At 40.2% G+C, this 20,224-nt stretch overlaps 2 protein-coding genes, 1 long non-coding RNA gene and 1 gene segment (V, D, J or C); 3 read left to right on the top strand and 1 right to left on the bottom strand.

Moving 5' to 3' along the window:
- Positions 1 to 1,542, top strand: part of LOC134067971 (immunoglobulin lambda constant 1-like) — a 1,888-nt gene extending 346 nt beyond the window's left edge. The window contains 1 exon segment of the C gene segment in view: positions 903 to 1,542. Within this exon segment, the coding sequence occupies positions 903 to 1,231 (329 nt within the window).
- Positions 1,543 to 5,998: 4,456 nt separating this feature from the next.
- Positions 5,999 to 8,011, top strand: LOC134067463 (immunoglobulin lambda-1 light chain-like). The gene is made up of 4 exons (XM_062522744.1): positions 5,999 to 6,116; positions 6,200 to 6,510; positions 6,781 to 6,820; positions 7,491 to 8,011. Exons 1-4 carry the CDS (start codon positions 6,068 to 6,070, stop codon positions 7,817 to 7,819), a joined length of 729 nt encoding a protein of 242 aa, XP_062378728.1. The 5' UTR covers positions 5,999 to 6,067; the 3' UTR covers positions 7,820 to 8,011.
- A 1,136-nt stretch (positions 8,012 to 9,147) lies between these two features.
- On the top strand, positions 9,148 to 11,765 carry LOC134067464 (immunoglobulin lambda-1 light chain-like). Its single transcript, XM_062522745.1, has 4 exons — positions 9,148 to 9,256; positions 9,419 to 9,714; positions 9,997 to 10,036; positions 10,969 to 11,765. Exons 1-4 carry the CDS (start codon positions 9,202 to 9,204, stop codon positions 11,295 to 11,297), a joined length of 720 nt encoding a protein of 239 aa, XP_062378729.1. The 5' UTR covers positions 9,148 to 9,201; the 3' UTR covers positions 11,298 to 11,765.
- A 3,741-nt stretch (positions 11,766 to 15,506) lies between these two features.
- Positions 15,507 to 17,881, bottom strand: LOC134067785 (uncharacterized). 2 transcript variants are annotated; one of them, XR_009936561.1, is made up of 6 exons: positions 17,383 to 17,881; positions 17,000 to 17,090; positions 16,346 to 16,431; positions 16,130 to 16,234; positions 15,709 to 15,902; positions 15,507 to 15,593 (listed from the first exon to the last, which is right to left on the bottom strand). It is a non-coding gene; the product is annotated as an uncharacterized LOC134067785 (long non-coding RNA). The 2 variants fall into 2 exon arrangements; XR_009936560.1 differs by having other exon boundaries at positions 17,000 to 17,881.
- Between the last annotated feature and the right edge of the window lie 2,343 nt (positions 17,882 to 20,224).

The raw sequence follows: 20,224 nt of genomic DNA, 5'->3' as shown, positions 1-20,224 counted from the left end.
AGTATTGATCAGCTAATACAAAAACATGTGATGTTATAAACTGATCTTACAATGAACAGAACCAGTCCAGCTTTCATCACCAGCTAGAGAGAGGTCACTCTGAGTCTGGTGATGTGTCTAAACCTACTTCCTGTTAGGTTGATGACCATTTCCTCCTTTTGATCATCACTCAACTCATGGTCACTGAAGCATGGAGTCTCATTCCACACAGTGACATGCAGCTCAGAGGTTTTTGTATGAGCACATTTCACTGTGGGCTACCTACTTTGGTGGAGGCACAAAGTTGACCGTGACTAATGGTGGGTAAAACATTTACACCTAATTTGGAAAAAGTTACTGTACATTCATTTATCAATCTAATGCTTTAGTGCCTTTTTACATTAAACTTTCTTCATTTGAATATGTTTTATTTGTGCAATTGTTTGATAAACCATTATATGATGAAATGCATACATTATATGACCAGGGATTAATCTTGTAAAACATATAGCTAAAACAATTATTTTGACATATTTAATCTGGCTAATTTTAATACTATCTTTTTATTTAATATATTTGTATTGATATTATCACATGACTTATGAGGTAACAAAATGAAAATGTAGTAACTGTACGTTTATGGATACATATTACATTTAAATTGTAAATTCATGATGAGTTGGCACGGTGGACAGTTTGATATGATTATCTCTATTTACCTGACAATTAATTGATCCTGTAAATTATTCAACATAGCCAAAATCTTTAAAATGTATTTTTTTTATGCTTTTACTTTGAAATATGTCTATTTTTGTGCACTATCTTTATATTTAACATATTCTTAGAAGATGTATATTACTTGACTCATGGGATAACAATTTAAAAGTTTTTCTCAATGCAATCCTGTATGTACCCCCTTCCAGCTCGTCCTCAGTCCCCCCCTGGTGTGGTCTTGTTGGCCCCCTCCCAGGACCTCTCCTCTGGGGACAGGGCTGCTGTGGTGTGTCTGGCTCAGGGCTTCTACCCTGACGGTGCCACCCTGACCTGGTCAGAGGATGGCAAAGCTGTGGCGGGCACTGAGTTCCAGACGGGCGAGTCTCAGCGCCAGTCTGATGGCACCTTCTCCCTCAGCAGCGTCCTGACGGTCCAGCCGGAACGCTGGCGCTCTGGACACACCTACACCTGTCAGCTGAGCCACTCCGCCCTCTCCAGCCCTCTGAGCAAGAGTGTGGCACACGGCCAGTGCAGCTAGAGGCAGAGAGCAGGAGGCAGCCAATCAAGCCCCACACACAGCACTGGCTCTGCTATTGCTATATGCTCACTCTTTCCCATGCACAAACATGCAGTCTATCCCTCTTATGCATTCTTCTACCAAAGGCCAGAGGAATGAGTTTTGGGGCTTGTTGAATGTTTATTTGCTTAAAAGCAAGTGTGGCTACATAGTTCTTTTGTTTATTTTAATTGCTTTATGTGACATATATTTTGAAAATCTCTTTATAAATGCTTCTTAATAAAACATTCTCATTTCATGAATATGCATGGGATGTCATCTTTTTCCTGAATTACTGTATTCTATTACTTTTCACTGTGCCAATCAATAAAAGGGACAACATATAAATATGGCTGTACTTCATCAACTTGCAACTTACACATGCTAAAAAAAGAAGTTTATTACTTGGTAATAAACACCTCGGTGCAAACAGTTAAATGAAAGCTGTTACACCCTGCACAAGCCATTCGACTAACTGGTTTTGAGGAAAGAGTCCAAACTGAAATTTTTGCTGTCATCATAGCACGTCTCCATTGCTGTTTGGTGCAAAATAGTGAACTGTCTCCATCTACTGGTGCCATTTTAGAATGTAACCCGCCTGTAGCCAGCACCTCACCTCATCTCAACTCACTAACTTCTTTCAGCTGAAAACAAAGTAGTGATAGTTTAGTAACTCATTAGTTGAGGTAATTGAAATTCAATTACCTCAACTAATGCCAGCTTCCTGCCAGCTTCCTGTCACATTTTTTTTTTTTTTTTTTTTTAAATATTCTCAAAATCTCAGACCCCATCATTTCCATATGCTGAAACACAGCTGCAAACAGAATAAAACAGAATGAAGAACTGAAACCTGAAAAAAATGAACATATTTCCATTTTCTTAGTTGCCACAATCTATTATGGAAATGGCCATGAGGTATAATTGTTGCAGAAAGTAATATTGTAGGACAGAAAAAATCGTGTTTACTAATGGAAGGTCATTTAAGTAGTTGCTTTGGGAAATCTAATGAAAATTTGAATATTTCGATGGTCTTCATGACTTCATGATTTTAGACAGTCACATATTTTTAGCAGTCAAAAAAACCTTCTGTCATGGCAAAACAACTTCTAGTGGAGTGGGTAGGAATAGAGCACTGTTGCATGTAACATAAATTGCAGCATCACAGTTGGCAAAATGTTGTTAATTAACAAGTGTTTTTTTTCTGACTACCATCTTAAAAAATCTTCTAGACTGTCTTGATGATATCAAAGCCTGGATGGCCTTAAACTTTTTGAACCTAAACAACAGCAAAACTGAAATCCTCCTACTAGGATCCAATGGAAACTCCAACCAAAATGTGGACATAGACGTCCTGAGACCCTATGTAAAGTCTTCTGTACAGAGCCTGGGTGTGATCTTGGACGGAGATCTTACATTTGACAAACAGGTCAAATCAGTAACCAAAATTGGTTTCTTCCAATTAAGAAACTTATCCAAAATCAAGCCTTTCCTGTCTTTCTTAGACTTTGAAAAAGTAATCCATGCCTTCATAACAACTAGACTGGATTACTGTAACTCCCTATATGTTGGTATCAACCAGGCCTCACTATCCCGCCTACAACTGGTTCAGAATGCAGCAGCTCGCCTTTTAACTGGTACACGTAAACGAGAGCACATCACTCCCATCTTAGCCTCCCTTCACTGGCTCCCTGTTCACCATAGGATTCATTTTAAAATTTTGCTAACTACTTTCAAATGTTTGAATGGCAAAGCCCCCAACTATCTCTCTGAACTACTACATAAATACTCCCCTGCCAGAAGTCTTAGATCTTCTGATCTATTTTTGCTGACTGTTTCCAAAAATAAATTCAAATGTAGAGGAGACCGTGCCTTTGCTGCTATTGCCCCCAAACTCTGGAACAATCTCCCCCACCACATTAGACTAGCACCTTCTCTAAACACTTTCAAATCCCATATCAAAGCCCATCTCTACTCCTTAGCTTTTAACTCAGTTTAAGACCCCCCCCCCCCTCCCCTCACCACCTCACTCTAGATTTTAGATGCTTAACTTCTTTACCCTGTTTATCTATCTTTATTGCTTTGTTTTTATGGGGGGGGTTTTCTATACTTTATTTTACTATTAATATTTACTTACATATTATTCTCACTGTATCTACTCTACCACCATTTTGCATTGCTATTTTGGTTTCATTATTATTATTATTATTATTATTATTACTTTACTTACTAATCTTTACTATGTTTCTTTAAAGTTATTTTATAATTATTTTACTTTATTTTTATGTTATTTTTATTTTATTTTATTTTACAGCACTTTGGTCAACTGTGGTTGTTTTTTAAATGTGCTATATAAATAAATTGACATTGACATTGACATTGACATCTTATTTAAATGCATCTTCATTGACATTGATCACATTTTTAGTGTTATTTATCTCCTTATATTTCTTTCAGAGAAATTTGCTTGGAAAAACATGTTATGATTTTTTTAAAATACTGCTTACAAATTAAATAATTCAGTTAATATTAGTTCAGTTCGTTCATTATTATTATTAGTAGTAGTAGTAGTAGTGGTAGTATATCAAATGTAGAAATATATTCTTAATATAGCTACTGAATCAAAGGGAAAGTTAGCAGAACATTATCAGCATAGGCAAACCATGCATGGCTATATGACAGGCAATACATTATGCAATAACAACTAGCCATAACTGACATGATTATTACCGTAGTCTGAAATGCATACAGAAATAATGCATGAAAGATGTTGGCAATATGCATCTATTGACAGAACTAACATGAGCTCCAGATGCAACTGTGTGGTGTGTGAGTGGTTGGAGCTGGTGCAGGGAGAGGAGGGCAGCACTGTGGCACTGAGCTGCTCTTTATAAGGACGAGAGAGCAAGCGTGTCTCACACACTGAAGGGAACAAAGTCTCCTCTCACTGCAGCAGAGCTCAGCATCATGATCCTCAACACAGCTACTCTCTCTGCTCTGGCATTCACTGTCATTGGTAGGAGAGCATCTATGGCATCTTACTCTTCATCAAGGTATAAATGTTTGAGCATTTCTATAGTGTTGTTATTTATATTGTTGAATGGTGTCCTTAGGTCTGGAAGCCTTCAACCAAATGTTGAATGTTTATTTGCATAAAAGCATGTGTGTGGCTATAGTGTTGTTTCTTGGTTTGAATTGCTTTATGCTATATACATTTTGAAAATCTTTTCGCAAATGCATACCAATAAAGTTAAATGTATCTCATAAATATGCATGGGATGTCTTCTTTTTCCTGAATAAATGCATTCTATTACTTTTCACTGTGCCAATCAATAAAAGGGACAACATATACTGTAAATATGTCTGTACTTCATCAACTTGCACACACTGAAAAATGAAAGGTGTAACTTATTTAAGGTATATAAGGTATATAATATAAGGTAATTAACACCTCAGTGCAAACTTTTAAATGAGAGTTGCTACACCCTACAACTGTACAACACAAGCCATTCGACTAACTGATTCTGAGGAAAGAGTCCAAACTGAAATCTATGCTGTCATTGTACGTCTCCATTGCATTTTGGTGCAAAATATAGCAAACTGTCTCCATCTACTGGTGCCATTTTAGAATGTAACCCACCTGTAGCCAGCACCTCAGGGGAGTGCCTCATCTCACTCACTAACTTCTTTCAACTGGAAACAAAGCAGTGATTGCTTAGTTTAGCTCATTTGTTGAGGTAATGGAATTTCTAAATGATAATCTCAGTGAGATGTTCATCTCCTTAACAGTCTGGTTTCAGGACTGTCACAAAGAAGAATTCAAATATTCTCAAAACCTCAGACCCCATCATTTCCATATGCTGAAACACAGCTACAAACAGAATAAAACAGAATGAAGAACTGAAACCTGAAAAAAATAAATGAACTTATTTCCCTTTGCTTAGTAGCCACAATCTATTGTGGAAATTGTCTTATAATTCATGAATTCAAGAATTGTTGAGAAAATTGTATTCTTTGGTATTTGTATGTAGAGTAAATGTTTACTGATGAGGTAATTTAACCAGTTGCTTTGGTTGGGATATCTAATCAAAATTGGAATATTTCGACAAGGTCTTCATGACTGGTTGATTTTAGATAGTCACATATTTTTAGCAGTCAAAAAAAACTTCTGTCATGGCAAAACATCCTCCGGTGGAGTTGGTAGAAATAGAGTACTGTTGCATGAAACATAAACATGCATCACATGCATCACAGTTAGCAAAGTGTTTTTCTGACTACTACTATTTTTGTTATTCCTCTCCTTATATTTCTTCCAGAAAAAAAATGCTTGGAAAAACATTCTATGAAAAAAATGTTTAATGGTGCTGACAAATTGAATGCCTCAGTGAATTAGTTCAGTTTGTTCATCATTAGTATCATTAGTAGTATTTCAAATGTAGATGTACATTCTTATACACATTTGATAGATTACTGAATCAAAGGGAAAGCGAGCACAACGTTACAGGCATAGGCAAACCAGGGCTATATGACAGGCAATGCATTGTGCAATAAAAACTAGCCATAACTGATATGATTATTACCGTATACAGCATGAAATGCATAGATAATGCATGGAGGATGTTGGCAATATGCATCTATTGACAGAACTAACACGAGCTCCACTGCTATGCAACTGTGTGGTGTGTGAGTGGTTGGAGCTGGTGCAGGGAGAGGAGGGCAGCATTGTGTAACTGAGCTGCTCTTTATAAGGACGAGAGAGCAAGCGTGTCTCACACACTGAAGGGAACAAAATCTCCTCTCACTGCAGCAGAGCTCAGCATCATGATCCTCAACACAGCTACTCTCTCTGCTCTGGCATTCACTATCATTGGTAGGAGAGCATACTGTATATGACATCTTACTCTTCATCAAGGTATAAATGTTGTTATTTATATTGCTGAATTGTGTTCTTAGGTCTGGAGGCCCTTGTCTTGACCCAGGACAAGTCTACAAGAGTTCAACTGGGGCAGAATGTGAAGATCCTTTGTGCACCAAGCGATTTTAGCAGCGGCCGCAGTGACTGGGCATTAACATGGTACCAGCAGAAGGATGGCAGTCCAAAGTTCTTATTGGTAGACAGCACCAGAGCAAGCGGGCTACCCAGCAGATTCACATATTCTGGTTCTGGACGCCAAGAATATTTAAACATCAATGGAGTGACTGCTGAGGATGAAGCTACTTATTACTGTGCCTGTCATGGATGTCAGTCATCAGGGGATTACACTCACAGTGGTTCAGAGTAATGATCAGCTAAGACAAAAACATGTGATGTTATAAACTGATCTTACAATGAACAGAACCAGTCCAGCTTTCATCATCATCTAGAGATAGGTCATTCTGAGTCAGGTGTTGTGTTTAAACCTACTTCCTGTTAGGTAGATGACCATTTCCACCCTTTTGATCACTCAACTCATGGTCACTGAAGCATGGAATATCATTACACACAGTGACATGCAGCTCAGAGGTTTTTGTACGGGCATGTTTCACTGTGGGCTACCTACTTTGGTGGAGGCACAAAGTTGACCGTGACTAATGGTGGGTAAAACATTTACAACTCATTTGAACAAACTTACTTTACATTTATTGATCAATCTAATATTTTGGCACCTTATAAAATTAAGACTTCTTTATGTGAAAATGTGTTATAAGCAACTGTTTGATTTAATAATTTATACGATGAAATGCATGCATCATATGACCATTAATTAATCTTTGAAAATATTAAATACGAGGAACAACAATTTTTATAATCTTTAATAATTATAGCCTAATAATAATAATAATTTTAAACACTTTTAATCTGACATTTGTCTATGTGTATGATTTTAATACTATCTTTTTATTTAATATTTATTTAATATTTTATTTAACATTTCACATTTTGGCCCGTTTTAAATCATACATTTAAAACGTAATATTCTTAAGCCTTCATTTATTTTTGAAGTAGGATGAGTTGGTACAGTGGACAGTTTGATGTGATTATCTTGATGATGTATCGTAATACTATTTACCTGACTATTACGTAATGGATCCTGTAAGAGATTCAACAGTAGCCTAAATCTTCAAAAATAAATTATTTCGCTGTTTCTAATTTGAAATCTGTCTATTTTTGATACTATCTTTATTTTTTATTATATTTTTAGTCTATAGTTATAACAATTTAAAAACAAAATGTCAATGTAATCCTGTTTGTATCCAATTCCAGCTCGTCCTCAGTCCCCCCCTGGTGTGGTCTTGTTGGCCCCCTCCCAGGACCTCTCCTCTGGGGACAGGGCTGCTGTGGTGTGTCTGGCTCAGGGCTTCTACCCTGACGGTGCCACCCTGACCTGGTCAGAGGATGGCAAAGCTGTGGCGGGCACTGAGTTCCAGACGGGCGAGTCTCAGCGCCAGTCTGATGGCACCTTCTCCCTCAGCAGCGTCCTGACGGTCCAGCCGGAACGCTGGCGCTCTGGACACACCTACACCTGTCAGCTGAGCCACTCCGCCCTCTCCAGCCCTCTGAGCAAGAGTGTGGCACACGGCCAGTGCAGCTAAGACACTGAGTAACTGCCCTTTAATTGTGGAGGAGTCAGTCAATGCCTTGCATGTTTGGTGGATATTTACTTGCTTGTGCTTACTTGTCAAATGTGTGCCCTTTGATAATCATACCATTGAATGTTTTGTGCCTTCAAAGGCTTCTGTAATTTACCTTTTAAATGTGTCTCAATAAAGCATCATTATATCAAATGCATATTTTCATGTTTCACAGATTGCCAATATAAATTAAACATGAATCACATGTAATAAATAGCACCAGATGTAACAGATAGGAGGTAGGTACTGTTCAAGAGTGTATGATTTCTCCAAAAAGTAAACATGTTGCTATACTCGTTACTCTTTATCTTTGTTGGACAATAACAACTTTTGATATAAATACAGCTGGTTATTTTTCCTGTGAATTCCACTGGTAGTGCAAGGTGCTAACAAACTTAATAATGTGCTTCATACCCATGGTATGCACGCCACATACTGATAAAAATCTTCTGTAAATCGTTATCCTTTGTACTCTCAATCTGCTTGGACAAAGGAAGGATACCTGCTAAAAATTTAGATATATTCATGGGTTTCATCAGGTCCCTTTCCACTGGTGTATAAAATCAAGAACCTTGATTATCAATGCAGACTACATGGTACTACAAGTCCTCTCGGTAAACACATGATGTGGTGATATTAGCTACAGTCAATGAACTGATGCTGGTTTACTCTTTCATCGCATGACTGTGAATCATCACATTCACGAAAACAAATAGTAGCAACCAAAATAATCATATGTGCAGATCAGAATGTTTCTGGCCATTTGCATGCTCTCATGAACCATCGTGCTCCCTGACATCAGTTCAAGTGAGGATCTTGAGATATCTGAAACGGTTATTTCCCCACACTGAAACACAGCTGCATGAAGTTATAGAGCATGAAGAACTGAAACTGCCTAATGCAAATATATCAATGGAAATGTTCACATCATTTTCTGGAATAAGATATGTTCACTAAATGAACAATATGGGTTTCTGTGCCATTCGGAACACTACCACCACCTCAATACAAAATGTTTTAATTTTTGTGGGATATATTCATTATAAGTTGCTAAACACTATTATTAAAATCAAGACCAAATGCTTTCTGTCAGCTTCATCTTAAATGTCTTTCGTTTGGCTATTTACACTATTGTCCACTCATTTGTAAAATGTTAGAAAACACTTGCATGACTCATTAGGCCTGATGTGAAGATGGCAGACATGATGGGGGGCTGGTGTGTGTGTGTGTGTGTGTGTGTGTGTGGAGGGGGGGCTGAGCCTTATAAGGAGCAGTGAGGCTATCTCTGTCCTGCACTGAGGAGACCACAGACACATACTCTCACCACGTAGATCCCAGCAGACATGATCATGATCCTCAACACCGCCTCTCTCACAGCTTTCCTACTCACTCTCTCTGGTAAGGCCATGTTTGTGCTATATCTGGGATCTTTATACAGTAGTCATTTAATTGTAACAAACCATCTGGTACATGTTTTGAATAGTAAATACTACTCTGAAGAATTCTTGAAAATGTATTAAATGGACAGGTGCATTAAAACTATAACGTTTATTTTTACAGGTTTGGAAGCCATTGTTACCCTGACCCAAGAGAAATCAATATCTACTCAACTGGCTCAAAATGTGCAGATTCGCTGTACGAGGGACAGTACAAGCAGAAACTGGCTTATAAGTTGGTACCAGCAAAAGCCAGGCAGTGCTCCGGCATTCTTGCTTGCTGACAGCACCAGAGCCACTGGTCTTCCCAGTAGGTTTACGTACACTGACAGTGGAGTTAACGAGTACCTTAACATCAACGGCGTTACGGCAGATGATGAGGCAGTTTACTACTGCGGGTGCATTATCTGTGATAATCACCACAGTGTTTCATTGTAATAGATGGGCTGCATAAAAACCCTCTGATCCCTTAGTTCAAGTTAAATCTGAACCAAATCTCTCAATCACACTCTACTCTTCAAGACTGCAGCTGAGTCAGTGTGGGACAATGTGTAAGACCCAACTTCCTGCCGGAATGATGACCATTTCCTGCTGTTTGGACTGTCTGACTCCTGCCCTCAAGAGCAGTGAAGCATGCAGTCTCATTGCAAACAGTGAGCTGCAGCTGAGGGGTTTTTGTACGGCGATATAACTCTGTGGCACGGCAGCTTGGGAGGAGGCACACGTTTGATCATTACCAATGGTACGTAACTGTTTTAACTGTTGCTGTGCATTGTTTTACATTTATTATATTTCAATATATTATATTTAATTTAGGACTTTGATAACATTTGTCTTAAAAATGTTGGCCCACTGCACTTTTTAGCTTTACGTGTCAATATGCTGCACTGTTTTTACTAAATATATTACAATATGTATACATTTTTATATCGAGAAGATGTGCACTTTTACAAAATCATGTGCTTTACTAAATGGCACTCTTTTTAGAAAAATTGTGTGCATTTTAATACATTTGCCCTCATTTTACTAAATTCTGGGCTATTTTCAAAAATGAATGCACTCTTTATTAAAAATGAGCACACAGTCTAGTAAAATGTGAGCACAATTTAGAAATGAGCCCACATTCTTTCGGTACACAAAATAAATCTTGCAGTGACACCTCCTGAGCTCTGTAAAGTAGCACCGGTACTGTACTGTAACTGTAACACAGTGTAATCTATAATACGACTGATATTAATTCATTAAACACAGGACCAAATTTGACTATCGATATGTATTTTATGGTGAATCAACAAGAACGCCTCCTTATGTTCTCACCAAATGATAATATTGCTAATGTACTGCATATTATGACTAATGTATACTACATTATACTAATATATATATATATATATATATATATAACCATATATATATATGAAATAAAATAAAGTACATTGTGTTAATATAATTGGCTTTTTCTTGGCAATATTTTGGCTGATCGTAGGCTGAAGCCTGGATATGAATGCAACATTCTCAGTGGAGAAAATATTTACATGTGAGGGAACTCTTGTTTCAGTGCTGAAGAGGATGATTATAGGATCACTTTAGTGTAATATCATCTAATGAGTAAGATTATCTGGAAAAGGAATAATTTGTCGAACAGGTATAATCTCATGTTTTCCTTCCATCCAGCTCATCCTCCGACCCCCCCTGGTGTGGTCTTGTTGGCCCCCTCCCAGGACCTCTCCTCTGGGGACAGGGCTGCTGTGGTGTGTCTGGCTCAGGGCTTCTACCCTGACGGTGCCACCCTGACCTGGTCAGAGGATGGCAAAGCTGTGGCGGGCACAGAGTTCCAGACGGGCGAGTCTCAGCGCCAGTCTGATGGCACCTTCTCCCTCAGCAGCGTCCTGACGGTCCAGCCGGAACGCTGGCGCTCTGGACACACCTACACCTGTCAGCTGAGCCACTCCGCCCTCTCCAGCCCTCTGAGCAAGAGTGTGGCACACGGCCAGTGCAGCTAGAGGCAGAGAGCAGGAGGCAGTTCAGAGGCAGAGCAACACAAATGAGCTATTTTTGCCTAAATGCAGCCATAGGATTCTCTTAGATACAGTATAACAGTCTCTTCTGACTCAATATCATAGCAATATGATAGAACAAATTTAATTTCTGGATTGTATTTTAATCAGTATTTACTTCCTTAAAGTATACTGGTTGTTTTATCATGCATTGTTGAAAGATCGTTCTGTTTACTTAAAGGTAGGGTTGGAGATCCTGGAAAACGATTCCAGCAAAGCTGCATTTTGAAAATACACAGGTCAAAAGTACCAGCCCCTTTCTTCAGACTTCCCCCCGAAGCCACGCCTCCAGAGTACAGGAACGCGCAATGCTTGTTCACGAGCAGGAAAGTGCACGAGCTCTGTTCTGGTTCACGAGCACGAAGGTGCACGAGCGCTGTTCTGACCTGTCCATGGTTCTGAAAGCAAGCATCGATTGGCTTTGGCTAACTTTTGCTAACTTTTTCTCATGGCGGATTCACAGGTAAGAAAATACCTTTCAACATCATAATGAACCTAACTAACGACTATGATTATCATTTCAAGTTATATTTATGAGTATATTAGATTAGAAGTTTGGCTATTCACTTAGTTATTTTGATACGTGTCATAGGCTATAACCAGTGTTGGGTATAGTTACTTTTGAAAGTAATTAGTTACTTTACTGCGTTAGTATCAATTAAAAGTAACCCGTTACGTTACTACGTTTCCCATTAATAAAAATAACGCGTTAGAGTACTCCTGCGTTACCAACAAAATGCCTGTGGGGAGAGGCGCGTGCGGGGGGGGGGGGGGGGGGGGGGGGGCGGTCCGAAAGTTGCGCAATATATCTATCGATCTAAAGCATGGGTCTTCAACCGGGGGTCCGCGACCCCTAGGGGGTCCGCGGAGGTACTGCAGGGGGTCCGCGAAAATATTTCATCTGAAGCATTTTTTTCTCTTCCAAAAAATAACATTTGACAAAGTTAACATAATGTTCAATGAAAATCGCTTCATATTCGTTTTTAAACAACACATTGTAGGCTACCCATGAATCATGCATGTGATAATATGTTCCATTGGGTAACATTGTGTTACCCAATGGAACACTTTCCCCCCCGTGCGTTTTAGTTCAATAGCTTCGTTTTCAGCGGCATCTGACCATTAACAAACTCGTTCTTTTCATTCTGGGAGATAAATTACGTTTCGACTGTTTGATTCGTTTGCTTAATGTCGGGACTGATGGACCCTGAACTTTGCGGGGTAACCTATTTGTTCTGTGTGATGTTTTGCTTTGTTTTTTTTTTTTTTTTAAATGAGAGTCTGCGGTCTTTGCACGTCAAGGCGTTCTGCGTGAATTCATTAATCCAACGTTCTCCGCAATGTCATACAATCAAAATGAAACGATAACGATAATCTTGTGTTTGTGTTTCCTTGTGTAAGACAAGTTATATTTACACAAGATGAAGAGGCTCTCTGTCTGTATCAGGTTGAGCAAATTAAACTTTGCCTGAATTTAGCTGAATTTATACCACCAGAGAGGGTTAAAGCGGAGCTTCTCACACTTGAATATTAATTCGGCAATGTGAATAACGGTAAACACAGCAACGTTGTATCCAAGACAGCGGCAATATAAACGAAAATGATAGTAGCAGTGGTATAAACGGGATAATCAACTCCGCGCCGTGCGTTTATAGGAAAAAATGCACAGCAATAATGCCTGCGGCGTCGGGACCTTATTAACACTTCGAACGTGCATTATTTTCCTAGAAACGCACGGTGCGTCGTTGATTATCCCTTACATATCCACCTTAGTTGACCCTTGTGACATTCATTCTATTATAGGGCGTGTTTATGCAACACTTATGTAAAGAATTATCAGAAACGAGTTGTATAAATCAGTTACCCCCCTGTTAATAATAAGTTATGTTTAGAATGTGTGCGTTCGTGTGTGTGCGTGCGCGTACGTGCATGCATGCAGGCACTAATGACTGACGGTTCAATGATTTGAGGTGTGCCAGGTGTGGGGGTCCGTGCTCAGTCTCTCTCACAGCCAAGGGGTCCTTGGGCTGAAAAAGGTTGAAGACCCCTGATCTAAAGGAAATCATAGACAATAATTGTAGATGCGCGTTGTTTTGTAACAAGATGCAGAGGTGTGTATTACTGTTACCAAGAGAGCAGATTCAACCTTCCACCTTTCACTTATACAGAAGCTAGACAGGTGTTTTTTTCCCGAAATAAGAAAATGGTCAGATGGCATTTTACCAGTATGTTCTTGTCGTCCTTTTCGCTGTGAAACTCAAAGTAATGCGCGTACCTCCACGTATCTAAAGCTGTCTTCTCTGCCATCTTGCCGGGAGTGACATACGTAGCAAACAGGTGCGCGCGCACACACCCACACACACCACACCCACACACAAACAGAACGAGAAGGGCCAGGAGCACAGACAGCAGCGCATCTGACGAAAGGACTTTAATAATTTTCTTTATCGAGGCAGGGACATTCTTAAAGTAACGGAGTACTAACGAGTGCTTAGTTTGGCAAGTAACGAGTTACTAATTACTGAATTAGCAAAACTAACGCGTTAAGTTACTCGTTACTGAAAAAAACCCTTAAGAGTACTCTAACGCGTTATTTGTAACGCGTTACCCCCAACACTGGCTATAACCTAAACTAGCTCTGGCTAATAATCATTAGCAAGACTAGCCACCCGCTACCCAAAGTTAGCTAGTTAGTTTACTTTTGACGCTGTAATGTGCATTTCATGCAGATGCATGCATTTCGTGCATATGTGTTTCGACGTAACAGTCCTATTTCATACATAGCAGGCTAACGTTACATTCCGTAATGATTTATGTAGTAACAACACTGCTTGCCAGCGAACTTTACACGAATGTTTGCCCGTGTTGACGATTTATTCAAGTTTACAGTCAGTAACTTACCAACGAAAGTGTGATTCGTTTGAGTTTTAGCTGTATGTATTATATCATTTATTTAGAGCTCCCATGATGAGAGCCTCGCTGGCTCTGATTGTGATTACACGCCGCCGGAGCCATCCACATCCAGAGGGCAACGTCAGCGACAGGTGAGAGGAGCACGGGGGGGCTGAGGAGGAGGCAGAGGCAAGGCACGCGGAGATCTGACAGGGGGTCTAGAGTTGAAGAGTTGAAGAGCTACAAGCCCAAAGGATGGCAAGAGAGGAGGTTTTTATCACATTTATTATCAAAAATAATATTTGCCTCTGATAAAGGTACAAACCATTTTCTTTATCTTGAAGAGTGATTAGTGTGTGCTCACCTGCCATGCACTGTATAATATTTTAAAGACAGAGCTGATCTTTATTAATCTATTGTATTTATCTGTTGCTTCACAGGCCAGGATTGAAACACTAAGTCTAGAACAGAGCCTTCAGCTGCTACGGCTCAGCCTGAGACGTGACCCCAGTCAGATGTTTGATCTGCTAGACCAAACATTTGGTACCCCTCCACCAGGCCTCCCAGTTCCAGGCCAACCCACCTGGTGTGTCTGCTCAAACTGCTGGGAAATGCCCACTGATCTAGAGAGAAAATGCTGTGGACAACATCCAGATTCATGCATCTCAATGCTGCCACACCTATTTATTTTGTCGGAGGGGGTTCTTCGCCTTGCTAGAAGAATCTGGAACGATGTCCGGGCAGTTACGCAGCATACAGACAGTATGTTGTGTGGCAGTATGGCGCACTTGGTCATGGTCGGCGTGTCGTCATACCCAGTTGCTGCGTTTGGAGGATTCGGCAGTGTTTTCCAGATCCACTTGGGCAATATAAAGGGTTTGTCCCGAGTAGAGTTTAGTAAATCTGGTAGCTATGTACATAGTTAGCTTTATTTATTTCATTTATGCACGTCTCAGTTTTGTTCTGCACCCTGTTTGACTTTGTTTGGTCATCGTTCTTAAATCATCAATGCATAGGCAATAAATCTCTGTTTATTTCAAAGAACTATCTGATTGTGTTCTTCTGAACATACATTTTACCTTGCCATCCCTGCTCATTCATTAGAAATGATCAAAAAAGCCAAACAACCAAAATTGTGTTAACAACTGTTTATTGAGATATTTGGGGGGAAACAAACAAACAAAAACAACCATATAATACTAATAACAAAATACAAAATCTTAAATACAACTATGTACAATTTCAGGGAAACTGTTTCCTCATAGCTGATGCATCTGGTCAGTGCTGGCTAGTAGGTCAGGCACATGCTGCAACACTGTGGGGCCTAGTCTGTGGGTGGAGAGGCCTGTGCTGTTTAAAAAATACCAGTCACAACCACATATCTGAGAGTAATAACATTTGCAACTTTTAGAATACCAAAGGGGCATTATTATAGAGGAAGTCTTGTGAATATTTGCAGGTGTACCTGAAACGCAGATACTTGACGATGTTCTTCAGCCAGCTTGCCTCAAGAACAATTTCCCACAATCTCTGGTGTGCCAAACTGCCCTGTTGTATCCAGTCTTTCTCTCTGCTGTCCTCCAAAGGGCCGTGGTGGCAGGCACCAAGGGCCCACTCATGTTCTCCTGTGACGTGGTGCAGGAGTCCCATCCACAGGTCCTGAGGAGAAATAGTTACAAAATGACTTTAAATAAGGGATCTCACAAACACAGAGTGTGCACAATGACAAGTCTGACAAGGGGTCCAAACTGTTGGCCAAAGTAGAGATTGTTCTAGACATAAAATGACAGTTGGTTATTAGTATGACTGTGTAACCCATGTTACAGTTCATATTACTACTCGATTCAGAAACACACAAATTACATCATCTGTGATAGGTTACTTACCATGAACTCTTCATAACAGCTTGCAGCTTTGCAACAATGCCAGAAATGGTTGCAGACATCTTTGCTCCATGTCAGTAAGTCACAGCATCCCTTTTGCTGCCCTGCCTGGACATTGAACAACAAAGGTTTTAAAAGGATGTCAACAAAAGTTCACATCAAAAGGTTGATGTAGGTAATGTACAAAGCATACAATTGGAAAGGAGATCCAGAACATACCGCTACAAGTCTTTTGCTCAAGTTCTTTGATCCATGCTAGATGTCTAAAGAATGGTGTATGCCACTGTCTTTGAACGGTCCTTTAGCTAAAGTTGAAAAAAGAAATCATGGTAAATAAACCAATGAACAATCATAGCAATATGGTGATGCATGTAGTGTAGCAGAAATGTATTAGAGCTGTGAAATCCTACAACCTAGGCATGGATAAGGAAAACCTTACTATACCCTATACAGGTGAAAAGTTGTAAACTGTGTAAACATTGTAGTCAAAAAGCTTGATCTGGTGCGTACAGCTGGCATTGCCTGATAGTATATACTTTTAGTTTCTCAAGGCTAGCTTTAGCCCTGGTCGAACAATTTTGACAATAGAAATAAACAGCAATCAAACCTATATCAGTATCACTGCAACATTCTTAGACAGCAAGCATTTGAAACCCAAGCAATCTAATGTTAGCACGTATAATGTTAGATGAATACGAGCTATAGAACAACTGCAAAAGGCAAAACTTGTGTTCAACAAGCCCACTTGGCCAGAGCTGTAGTAAGACTAGGGAAGCGGTACTCTAAGTAAAAGATAAACTGACCAACATATTTCAAATCGTTAGCCTACATTGACCATCCAGCTTGTTGTCAACATAAAGTTCGGATACTCACGTGTCAGAGCTGTCAGAATTGTGGATACGGGGGAGGAGGGGGTCTCTTGAAACCTTGTTTCACGGGTGTAGATGTTGTGCCCTTCACGTAACTAACAAAACAATAAATAAGAGTCATCAAGTTAGTAAATAGTTTAGAAGCATGAAATAAATGCCATGGGGAAAAATCTTCACGGATATACAAATAACTTTGATTAGCGATTGAAAGCAGTAACGTTGACATACTTCGGTGTTAGCTAACTTAGCCAAACATGCAGGGGCATTGCAGCTCGTCTACATCGTTTTATCCTCTCACTGGCTGAATACTTGTTAGAAACGACAACATACTGTCCTAAAGCATTAACAAGTGCTCTCAAACATTATAAAGACATAATGTAATCTTACCTATCCAGTAGAAATAGGGCCACCATGGCATCCGTTTGCAGCTCTTGCTGTTCCTTTAGCTGACGCCATCGAACAAATGCAGCAGCACCGATGGCCACTCGGGTCTTGGCTGTCTTCGTCTGCCCTTTTTTTGGCAGAAGCCTTCTCAAAACACAGTCTTTCTTTTTCGGCCCGTTGTTGGCACCTTTTCTGCCATAATGTTCAAATCGTCGTTGCCGTATCTTGTATGCTAACTATACGTTTAGGAATGCTACGTGCTAACCAAGCTGGCTCTAGCTTCCTGGCAAGCTTCAGGGCGAGCACACGCAATCAGCACGTTCACGAAGAAGGGTACGCGCAGAGGGAGAAGGAGGGGGAGGGAGGAGCAGAGTGCAGTTTGATAGACGTAATCAGAATCCAATCGTTGTCAACGGTCCGCTCAGTATGATTGGATAGTGTTTTTCCTAGATTTCTCGTTCTAGACACCACTAATTTTTTTCATTTTTGTGTCAAAACTTTTAATTAATTGGTTGCAATGGGGGTGCGAAGAGTATTTCAAGCAATATATAAAAAAATGCTCCAGAGAGTATGCTCCAAACAACTCCTACCCCACCTTTAACACAATTTTGGTTGTTTGGCTTTTTTGATCATTTCTAATGAATGAGCAGGGATGGCAAGGTAAAATGTATGTTCAGAAGAACACAATCAGATAGTTCTTTGAAATAAACAGAGATTTATTGCCTATGCATTGATGATTTAAGAACGATGACCAAACAAAGTCAAACAGGGTGCAGAACAAAACTGAGACGTGCATAAATGAAATAAATAAAGCTAACTATGTACATAGCTACCAGATTTACTAAACTCTACTCGGGACAAACCCTTTATATTGCCCAAGTGGATCTGGAAAACACTGCCGAATCCTCCAAACGCAGCAACTGGGTATGACGACACGCCGACCATGACCAAGTGCGCCATACTGCCACACAACATACTGTCTGTATGCTGCGTAACTGCCCGGACATCGTTCCAGATTCTTCTAGCAAGGCGAAGAACCCCCTCCGACAAAATAAATAGGTGTGGCAGCATTGAGATGCATGAATCTGGATGTTGTCCACAGCATTTTCTCTCTAGATCAGTGGGCATTTCCCAGCAGTTTGAGCAGACACACCAGGTGGGTTGGCCTGGAACTGGGAGGCCTGGTGGAGGGGTACCAAATGTTTGGTCTAGCAGATCAAACATCTGACTGGGGTCACGTCTCAGGCTGAGCCGTAGCAGCTGAAGGCTCTGTTCTAGACTTAGTGTTTCAATCCTGGCCTGTGAAGCAACAGATAAATACAATAGATTAATAAAGATCAGCTCTGTCTTTAAAATATTATACAGTGCATGGCAGGTGAGCACACACTAATCACTCTTCAAGATAAAGAAAATGGTTTGTACCTTTATCAGAGGCAAATATTATTTTTGATAATAAATGTGATAAAAACCTCCTCTCTTGCCATCCTTTGGGCTTGTAGCTCTTCAACTCTTCAACTCTAGACCCCCTGTCAGATCTCCGCGTGCCTTGCCTCTGCCTCCTCCTCAGCCCCCCCGTGCTCCTCTCACCTGTCGCTGACGTTGCCCTCTGGATGTGGATGGCTCCGGCGGCGTGTAATCACAATCAGAGCCAGCGAGGCTCTCATCATGGGAGCTCTAAATAAATGATATAATACATACAGCTAAAACTCAAACGAATCACACTTTCGTTGGTAAGTTACTGACTGTAAACTTGAATAAATCGTCAACACGGGCAAACATTCGTGTAAAGTTCGCTGGCAAGCAGTGTTGTTACTACATAAATCATTACGGAATGTAACGTTAGCCTGCTATGTATGAAATAGGACTGTTACGTCGAAACACATATGCACGAAATGCATGCATCTGCATGAAATGCACATTACAGCGTCAAAAGTAAACTAACTAGCTAACTTTGGGTAGCGGGTGGCTAGTCTTGCTAATGATTATTAGCCAGAGCTAGTTTAGGTTATAGCCAGTGTTGGGGGTAACGCGTTACAAATAACGCGTTAGAGTACTCTTAAGGGTTTTTTTCAGTAACGAGTAACTTAACGCGTTAGTTTTGCTAATTCAGTAATTAGTAACTCGTTACTTGCCAAACTAAGCACTCGTTAGTACTCCGTTACTTTAAGAATGTCCCTGCCTCGATAAAGAAAATTATTAAAGTCCTTTCGTCAGATGCGCTGCTGTCTGTGCTCCTGGCCCTTCTCGTTCTGTTTGTGTGTGGGTGTGGTGTGTGTGGGTGTGTGCGCGCGCACCTGTTTGCTACGTATGTCACTCCCGGCAAGATGGCAGAGAAGACAGCTTTAGATACGTGGAGGTACGCGCATTACTTTGAGTTTCACAGCGAAAAGGACGACAAGAACATACTGGTAAAATGCCATCTGACCATTTTCTTATTTCGGGAAAAAAACACCTGTCTAGCTTCTGTATAAGTGAAAGGTGGAAGGTTGAATCTGCTCTCTTGGTAACAGTAATACACACCTCTGCATCTTGTTACAAAACAACGCGCATCTACAATTATTGTCTATGATTTCCTTTAGATCAGGGGTCTTCAACCTTTTTCAGCCCAAGGACCCCTTGGCTGTGAGAGAGACTGAGCACGGACCCCCACACCTGGCACACCTCAAATCATTGAACCGTCAGTCATTAGTGCCTGCATGCATGCACGTACGCGCACGCACACACACGAACGCACACATTCTAAACATAACTTATTATTAACAGGGGGGTAACTGATTTATACAACTCGTTTCTGATAATTCTTTACATAAGTGTTGCATAAACACGCCCTATAATAGAATGAATG

The sequence above is a fragment of the Sardina pilchardus genome, chromosome 20 (genome assembly GCF_963854185.1).
Source record: "Sardina pilchardus chromosome 20, fSarPil1.1, whole genome shotgun sequence".
Classification (NCBI taxonomy): domain Eukaryota; kingdom Metazoa; phylum Chordata; class Actinopteri; order Clupeiformes; family Clupeidae; genus Sardina; species Sardina pilchardus.
This window is presented reverse-complemented; position numbering and strand designations above follow the sequence as displayed.

Bases quoted from the DNA above. Each gene is read 5' to 3' on its own strand.
- LOC134067463 (XM_062522744.1), top strand. From the start codon at position 6,068: ATGATCCTCAACACAGCTACTCTCTCTGCTCTGGCATTCACTATCATT. The intron at 6,511-6,780 runs CACAGTGGTTCA...TCACTGTGGGCT, and splicing joins AGTCATCAGGGGATTACACT to ACCTACTTTGGTGGAGGCAC. The intron at 6,821-7,490 runs GTGGGTAAAACA...ATCCAATTCCAG, and splicing joins AAAGTTGACCGTGACTAATG to CTCGTCCTCAGTCCCCCCCT.
- LOC134067464 (XM_062522745.1), top strand. From the start codon at position 9,202: ATGATCATGATCCTCAACACCGCCTCTCTCACAGCTTTCCTACTCACT. The intron at 9,257-9,418 runs GTAAGGCCATGT...TTATTTTTACAG, and splicing joins TTTCCTACTCACTCTCTCTG to GTTTGGAAGCCATTGTTACC. The intron at 9,715-9,996 runs CACAGTGTTTCA...ACTCTGTGGCAC, and splicing joins GCATTATCTGTGATAATCAC to GGCAGCTTGGGAGGAGGCAC.